Here is an 8,485-nt window from a genome sequence, read left to right as displayed (position 1 = left end):
AGCTCATTCATTAATCTGGCTGTCTTCATTTTATTAAAATATATTATTAGATTTTATTATAAAGTATATATCTATAATAATATGGGAACGGTAATTACAGCTAGGATTGTAATAACACACTGCAGAAACGGACTGCTTTCAAGGCCTTACATACAAGCTCTAACTAACATCCCTTATATGAATGTGAAGGTTAATTCACTCATTTGATCACATTCAGTTAGTCTGCAGACAGGCACGCGCTGCAGTTGAGGATCATTGTAGGGTATTTTAAGGTGAATGGCAGATACGAGTTTTAAAACTAAAAACAGGCTGTCAGTACAGACAACATACCTGTGATCAGCAGCTGTGTCCACATCAGATTTAAGAAAAGAAACATGCTGAGGCATCCTCCTCGTCCTCTTCTTCGACTCATCCTTCCTTTTCTGCAGCTCACACTTAACTAGAGCGGCTCCTGCAGCTTCTCTCACCGCTGGAATAATGCATCGAGGAAAGCAGATGGTGTATTCCCTTGCATGTAGCCGTGGATCCGCAGCATGCAGCATGAAGGGAGGAGACGCTGCCGCAGGAGCTCCGGAGATCCGCAACGGCACTTCCCCGGCCCCCCGCGACGCTCCTTCCCGGGCAGCGGTGTCCTACAGCGGCCTGGCTACAGGACGAACAGCCGCTCTGCAGCAGCTGCAGCCCAGGGAGAAGCAGAGGTTTCCTCCATGTGAGGTTCAGTGAGGACGGAGAGGTGTGTGGTTAGAAGAGATTCAGGTGAATACAAGCGACGATGATGACGATGATGATGATGATGATGAGCGGGAGGAGGAAGGGGAGGACAGGGGGCGTGGTGAGGAAGAGAAGTAGAGGAGGATTAGTCATTCATATTTTAAGACCTAATGTCTATTTTTATTTGTCTTCAAATTTTTTCAAATAAGAACTAACTGAGATATGTTGTATTTAATGTCCAAGACTACAAAATAGTCTTATTGATCAATATTAATAAGGTTCAAGAAGCAACCTCCTCTCAGGGTGGTGCTGAAGTGTAACATCATGCAGTTCCTGGAGTGTCCACTAGAGGCTGGCTGCAGTTCCTGGAGTGTCCACTAGAGGCTGGCTGCAGTTCCTGGAGTGTCCACTAGAGGCTGGCTGCAGTACCTGGAGTGTCCACTAGAGGCTGGCTGCAGTTCCTGGAGTGTCCACTAGAGGCTGGCTGCAGTACCTGGAGTGTCCACTAGAGGCTGGCTGCAGTTCCTGGAGTGTCCACTAGAGGCTGGCTGCAGTTCCTGGAGTGTCCACTAGAGGCTGGCTGCAGTACCTGGAGTGTCCACTAGAGGCTGGCTGCAGCAGCACAGGAAGTCACATACACACCCATTCAAACAGCCTGTTTTTACAGCAGACATGAACATGTTTACAGCCTGCTTCAAAAAACCAAATAGGTGTGATTAGCTCATGTCTCCATCCACACACACTGTACGGGGGGAATGTTTTGATGACTCAGCAGTTTTGATTGGATGAAGGATCAGAGTTATTCACAATAAGGCGTGTAGCTGAGCTGATTGACAGGTGGGCGCCGTGTAACGGTTTGTCAGGAGGCTTAAAACCCGCCTCAGCTCTCAGCCTGTCGTTAGCTTGACTCAAAGTTAGCCTGTGACAGCATTTCCAGCACGGAGACACGGGGGACTCCAGCGCCCCCTGCAGGAACACACGGGGGACTCCAGCGCCCCCTGCAGGAACACACGGGGGACTCCAGCGCCCCCTGCAGGAACACACGGGGGACTCCAGCGCCCCCTGCAGGGACACACGGGGGACTCCAGCGCCCCCTGCAGGAACACACGGGGGACTCCAGCGCCCCCTGCAGGAACACACGGGGGACTCCAGCGCCCCCTGCAGGGACACACGGGGGACTCCAGCGCCCCCTGCAGGAACACACGGGGGACTCCCAGGATTTTTTAGTTTAAAAACTAAAAATGTTACTCAAGAAAGTGGTAGAAAGGTTTTAATTGGGTTCAATTGATGCTTTTGATTGGACACAATTTCAGCAGAATATGTTCCTATTTTGACTTCTCTGTGGTTAAGAAGTCAAAATAATACATTGAGTTTTTTTAAGGTTCCTTTAACTGGTCTGGTACAGGCGCTGGAAGGTCTAAACTAGTGTTCGTAGCTTCCAGATTTCCTTTCTGATATGCATCTGTATTTTAAAGTGTTTAAAGTGTGTTCCAGGGCACAGAGGGGTCAAAATGACTACTGTTAAGTTTGCAGGCTGAACTGAGTAAATGGAGCGCCCTCTGTTGGTTAAATGAATGAGGTGCATGCATGAGACAGCGCTTGTCATGACTGGTTTATTTACCCACATGGGCTTCCAGGGAAGGAGAAGTGAAACAGATGTTCATTTTGTGGTTTAAGAGAATTCCTGTGTGTTTGTCATATTCTCATCATGTTTACTTTAATCTTGAAGTCTTTTGTCACTCTTTACTTGCTCATCCATCCCATACAGGTCAGCCTGACATGATCAGAAATAATATTAAATATTATCAATTATGTCATTAAGCTAACTGTCAAACTGATCCTGCACATTAGTCTACGCAGATGTTAAAGAATCCGTCCACTTCTCCAACAACTTTCACATTTGTCTAAAAAAACTTACATAGTCCATCTTTAAAGTAGACGATGTGCAGTAAGTGACGGATTCATTCATCTAAAACAAAAGTATGAAAAAAACAACGTCGGTATTAATGAGTGCCAGTGAAGCTACCAGTCATTTCCGGGATCTGAATTCTTTCTTGTCTTTGTAGAGATTCATGTCTGGGCATTGCCCGTCCGTTTAATCCCAAACACTGGAACAGGAATTTTCCATTGATGTTCCCGGAATGGAGACTTTCTCTCCCCCTCCTTCTCCATAAACACCGCCCCTGACATCCCAGCGTCGGCTCCTCCGTCCTCTCGCAGTTTACTGTAAGTCCCTCCCTCCGCCCTCCACAGAGCGGGCTCTCCGTTCAGCTAAAACCAACGCACCCTCCCCCTCCGTATTCACTGTGACTGGACTTCTCCCGGAGCGTTTCAGGACCCGAACACTTATCGATTAATCTCGACTTTTTTATATCGCAATCATGACTCAGGTCAATTCCTGCCTCAAACGCATCTTCACCGTCTTCAACGTCTTCTTCGCGGTGAGTTCGACAACTGTTATAACAGAAACCGAACAAAAATGGCGGCGCTTTATCCAACGTTCTGTTCGGGAGATCAAAGGAGGAATAGAAAGTGCGCAGTAACCGTTGAGGTGAACTCGACCTGTCGTGACTTGTCTTTAAACATATTTTAAGTTCTCTTTATGAATATATATAAAACCTCACCGTGTGGAAGGTTCTCTTAGCAAACAGGTTTTATTGAAGAAAATAACTTTGTCAGAATGACAATTTAAACTTCTCACCTTTTAAAAGTAGCTGGACGAGTTAATAATCGAATAGTTGTTCGTAAGTAATCGAATTTAAAGTTTAGCTCTTGTCAAGAGAGCGACATTAAAACGTGTTTTTATATAGTTAAATTAATATCTGTGACTATGAAATTATGTCATTTTATCTGATTAGCGTCTGTAGCTTATAATTGCCCCCCCCCCCAAAAAAAAAAGTATTTTAAAGTATCTTATAATATATGTTACAGTCTTCCTGCTTTAGTTTGGCTAGTTTTGCTAAATAAAAATAATAATAAAAGGGGGTTTATTGTTTCTTTGTTAGATGACAAAAACAATTATGAAATTTATAAATTTGAACTTTTTGGTTTAATTTGAGCCATTTAAGATGAGTTTATTTTTTGGATGTGTTTTAATGTCATGAGCTCAGTTTGAGTTAGTCTGATTAAAGGGATTAAAAAAAAAACCTTTCACTTTTTCCAGCTCAAACATGGGTGTTGGTTTGATCCCCTCACCGTGTCCTGTTGTTTTTGGGATGTGGATACTTTCATGTGATGGTTGATTTAAAATATAAATCAGTATTCTCAACCGTGCCATTTTGAAAGTGTCTGTAATTCCTCTTTATGTAACTGTGGCGTCTGTAATCTCAGCCAGAGACCGACATTTGTCATTTCCGCACTTTGGTTTCATAATGAATTTACAGAACTGTAACAAAACCACACGAGGCCAATAACCAAACCGCAGCAGTGTCATCATTAAAATGTGAAGGATTACTTAAAGACATTTTGAACACATTATTAAATGTAATGTTCTCATTATTCTTTGTGTTGTGAAACGGCTTGTTTGAAGCTTTTAGTTCTAACGATGCAAACATAAGTAAAGGAGAAGGAGGAGGAGCTTCAGTCTCACCAAAGTGTTTTTGTGCGAATTCAAATGAATATCAGTAAATTTGCTGACTCATCCAAAGTGGCCCTCGTTTGATTCTTCTTGTTTCTGATCAACCAAACTGTAATTCAGTTGTTTTCAATGGTTTGTTTTGTGTTTCAGATTGTTGGCGGCGTCATCATCGGGCTCGCTCTGCTGTCTCAGGTCGCCACGAACATTAATGGAGGCGATGTAAGCGCTCTTTCACGGGATTTTGCCAACAACTCGCCAAAACATAAATATATAAATCTCTGTTTAAAAAAACGTTTCTAAATATTGTCTACCTGTATGTCATCCTTTCTGCGTCCAGTTGGAGGGTCGGACTACCGGCCTACTGCTCCTGTATATTGTGGGCGCCATCACAATGATCATCGCCATTTTGGGAGCCTACGGGGCCCACAAGGAGAACAAAGGTTGCATGATCGCGGTGAGTACAGACTTAGGAAGCACATGGGAGTTACAGAGTGATGAAACTGCAGGAAAAAAAAAGGAACTGAGCCGTGTTTTATTACCCAATCAGATGATTGAACAATGGGTCACTTCGAAGAAAGTTCCAGATTTAGGTCATCTGGCGTGGGAAACCACATGATCAGCTGAGCAGAACGGTAAAGTGTGAAACCCTCTCTGATCTTGACATGTGTTCTGTCTCTGCAGTTCTTGGTTTGTATGGTCATTGGATCGCTGATGCTGCTCCGTGCCGGCATCGTCCTCGCCTCCAGCCGCCCACAGGTAACGGTTCAGACGCCGTTTTTCTGCAAAGACGACGAGATTGAAATCTGAATTTATGGCACTTTGAATAATCAGATTTAAAGGTTGAATTTACAGCTAAATGTTTTTCAAACTGTCGGCCCGTTAAAGGGTTAAAATTGTTCGTCTCCTCGCCGTGTTCATGGAAACTGTGTTTGTGTGTAGATGGAGCCAGTTCTGAGGGAGAAGTTCCAACAGATGGTTCCTCTGAACACAGCTCCACAAGAAGCCCAGGACATGGCCAACAAGCTGCAGGAACTGGTAACACACACACACACACACACACACACACACACACACACACACACACACACACACAGTTTGCGGTTGTCAGACCAGTTTTTTATCTCTCAGAGCTTTTACATGTCGGCCAGGTGTGGTCTGAGCCACCTGATTGGTTGGTTGATTCCCAGGTGTGTTGTCAGGCGGAAGTCAGAGTACGGCAAGCCGGAGGAACAAACAAACTTCTCTTCACCACTCGCTTTAACTATTTAATCCTCCCTGTTCAGACTTCCGTGTTTTTCATTTCCTGTTTGTCGTTCTTTGTGCTTCATCCTTTCATGTGTGAAAAGTCGAGTTGACATTTTCATCATAAAAGGACTTTCACATGTCAAAGCAAACCCAGGTTGTTGTTTCTAAAGGTCTGTGGTCGGGCAAACTTCCCACCCTGAATGAAGAAACCACCGTCCTACTTTAGACTGCGTGTCCTGGTTTCATGTTCGAGCTTCACTCAAAGTCGTCGTCGGTGGTTGGTCATGTGGCGCCCTTCTGTTAACGACCTCCTCCTTCTTCTGTGTAGGTGAGGTGCTGCGGCCTGTTCAGCTACACCGACTGGAGCAGCGACATCCCTGACTCGTGTGACTGTAATGATGAGGAGGAGGTGCAGGGCGAGTGTCAGACCGTCACCTACAGCGTGAGTAACACACACACACACACACACACACACACGTTCACGCTGAGCTCCGACACGAGCAGATTTAAAGTAATCCTCGTCTCTCTCCTGACAGTCGTTCATGCCGAAGAAGACGATCCACTCCAAGGTGAGCACGCCGCTCAAACGTTCACTGTCACGTTTGTCTCCTGTTCCATATAAAACTCCTCCTCACCTTTTCTCTCGTCTCGTCTGCAGACCTGCTTCCCCATCATCATGGGCTACGTGCTGATGATGGTCGACATCGTGATCGCCGTCATCTTCTCTCTGGCCACCCTGGCGGTGAGCGCACATTTTCTTTCTGCTGTTTTCTCTAATGCAGGAAAGGAGAACGTCCTGTTTACAGTTTAGACTGCAGTACCCATGTTAAACACCAGGGGTCAGCATTACAAAGACGGCACAGAAACAGAAACAGCAGTCCTAGTCACATGACGTTGGATCATATTTCAGTAAATAAGCTGCTCATGGTGTAAACGTGTTGCTCACCTGTCGGTGTTTCCTTCCTGCAGCTGCTCGGCCTCGCTCTGTCCTCCCTCATCATCCATCAGATGCGTCATCCCAACAGAGCCACCGTGGTGCTGTCCGTCCCCGCCATCTTCGCCCCGTCAATGCCCAAGTACCAGGAGCTGCAGAACCCTCCACCCAAGTACCAGGAGCTGCAGCATCCTCCGCCGTACTAGAGCGCCGCCTCTCTCCGTCTGTAGCCTCATGTTCAGGGTCCCGACAAGTTTACGACCTTTCTCTGTTTGTTGATTATGTTTTTTTAGGCGACGTCGTGCCTTACGTAACTATGAGGAGTCACAGAACGTGACGGAAACTGGAACTAAAACACCACTGGCTTTCCTTATCGCTCGCAGCTTTAATGAACCTGCAGCTCATCTTTATTCATCTCAAAACAGCTACAAGTAGACAGTGTGGGGGGGCGGAGCTTATTCATTCCATAATCAACTGTTTTTCATGCAACACATTTTTTAGCATCGGCGCCCGAACAGTTCCTCGAGGAAAACAATCAGACCCTACAAGTTACATTTTGTACTGTATTTCTTTTCATAACTGGAAAAACTTTCCTGGAAAAAAAAACCGTTATGCCTCTAAAATTGATCAAAGAAAAGAGGAGCTGAGAGTCTGAAGCCCGGCGTGCTCGCGTACCATCGGAGAAAAGCGTAGCAGCCTCATGACTCTGCTCGCTGTGCGAGAAATTCCTCCGACTCATCGGGTGATTTGAACGGTGATCACTGCACGACTGGCGCCGAGCGAACGGGCCCAAATGCGTCCCGACTTCCAAACAGAATCACAGCGTGTACGCCAGCGTGTCCGCCAGCGTGTCCGCCAGCGTGTCCGCCAGCGTGTACGCCAGCGTGTCCGCCAGCGTGTCCGCCAGCGTGTCCGCCAGCGTGTCCGCCAGCGTGTCCGCCAGCGTGTACGCCAGCGTGTCCGCCAGCGTGTACGCCAGCGTGTACGCCAGCGTGTCCGCCAGCGTGTCCGCCAGCGTGTCCGCCAGCGTGTCCGCCAGCGTGTCCGCCAGCGTGTCCGCCAGCGTGTACGCCAGCGTGTACGCCAGCGTGTCCGCCAGCGTGTACGCCAGCGTGTCCGCCAGCGTGTCCGCCAGCGTGTACGCCAGCGTGTCCGCCAGCGTGTCCGCCAGCGTGTACGCCAGCGTGTACGCCAGCGTGTACGCCAGCGTGTCCGCCAGCGTGTACGCCAGCGTGTCCGCCAGCGTGTACGCCAGCGTGTACGCCAGCGTGTCCGCCAGCGTGTACGCCAGCGTGTACGCCAGCGTGTACGCCAGCGTGTCCGCCAGCGTGTACGCCAGCGTGTCCGCCAGCGTGTCCGCCAGCGTGTACGCCAGCGTGTCCGCCAGCGTGTACGCCAGCGTGTACGCCAGCGTGTCCGCCAGCGTGTCCGCCAGCGTGTCCGCCAGCGTGTCCGCCAGCGTGTCCGCCAGCGTGTACGCCAGCGTGTACGCCAGCGTGTACGCCAGCGTGTACGCCAGCGTGTCCGCCAGCGTGTCCGCCAGCGTGTACGCCAGCGTGTACGCCAGCGTGTACGCCAGCGTGTACGCCAGCGTGTACGCCAGCGTGTACGCCAGCGTGTACGCCAGCGTGTACGCCGGGCTTCAGAAAACAAGACAGAGCCAAACTTTGTTTGTTCCTAAAGTATCCTCAAAACCTTTTTTCTTTTTGGCGCGATGTTCCTGAAGATTATTTTGCGCTCATGAACTTTTACACAATGCAAATAAAAAAATGCACTTTTTAAAACTTTATTGCAAAATAATCAGCAAATGGCCTTAAATAAACGTCAGTCACTGCAATATTTTTAACTGCAGTAATTCTGACAGGAAAGAGCTTTACACAACTATTCTTTCTCTAAGTCCGCCTGAAGGGGGCGCTGCTTGTTTACTAATGAAATCTATAGATATATTTCCAAAGATAATTATCCTTTACCTGTGAATGTAGCAGAGCATCTTCTGTTTCTGTCTCCTCCTGCCTTCA

The 8,485-nt window shown here is 47.7% G+C and overlaps 2 protein-coding genes and 1 long non-coding RNA gene across 6 annotated transcripts in view; 1 reads left to right on the top strand and 2 right to left on the bottom strand.

The window, feature by feature from the left end:
• ptprr (protein tyrosine phosphatase receptor type R) overlaps positions 1-4,691 on the bottom strand; it is a 22,107-nt gene extending 17,416 nt beyond the window's left edge. The window contains exons 1-2 of one of the 4 annotated variants that reach the window (XM_079334769.1): positions 4,600-4,691; positions 331-675 (exon numbers count right to left, since the gene is read on the bottom strand). In XM_079334769.1, the coding sequence (XP_079190895.1) occupies positions 331-412 (82 nt within the window). In that variant the 5' untranslated portion in view covers positions 413-675; positions 4,600-4,691. Of the gene's footprint in view, positions 1-330; positions 1,601-4,599 lie in introns of those variants that run through there. The other 3 variants (XM_079334767.1, XM_079334766.1, XM_079334768.1) reach the window with 3 other exon arrangements.
• LOC306817697 (tetraspanin-8-like) lies at positions 2,697-7,046 on the top strand. Its single transcript, XM_079334785.1, has 9 exons — positions 2,697-3,152; positions 4,439-4,507; positions 4,626-4,742; positions 4,970-5,044; positions 5,228-5,323; positions 5,862-5,975; positions 6,070-6,102; positions 6,192-6,275; positions 6,503-7,046. Exons 1-9 carry the CDS (start codon positions 3,093-3,095, stop codon positions 6,671-6,673), a joined length of 819 nt encoding a protein of 272 aa, XP_079190911.1. The 5' UTR covers positions 2,697-3,092; the 3' UTR covers positions 6,674-7,046.
• Positions 5,241-6,565, bottom strand: LOC306817707. Its single transcript, XR_013778056.1, has 3 exons — positions 6,480-6,565; positions 6,169-6,297; positions 5,241-5,320 (listed from the first exon to the last, which is right to left on the bottom strand). It is a non-coding gene; the product is annotated as an uncharacterized lncRNA (long non-coding RNA).
• Positions 7,047-8,485: the final 1,439 nt, after the last annotated feature.

Source organism: Symphodus melops (genome assembly GCF_947650265.1).
Source record: "Symphodus melops genome assembly, chromosome: 22".
NCBI classification, from domain to species: domain Eukaryota; kingdom Metazoa; phylum Chordata; class Actinopteri; order Labriformes; family Labridae; genus Symphodus; species Symphodus melops.
The sequence above is the reverse complement of the archived record's forward strand: the minus strand, read 5'-3'. Positions and strand labels throughout refer to the sequence as shown.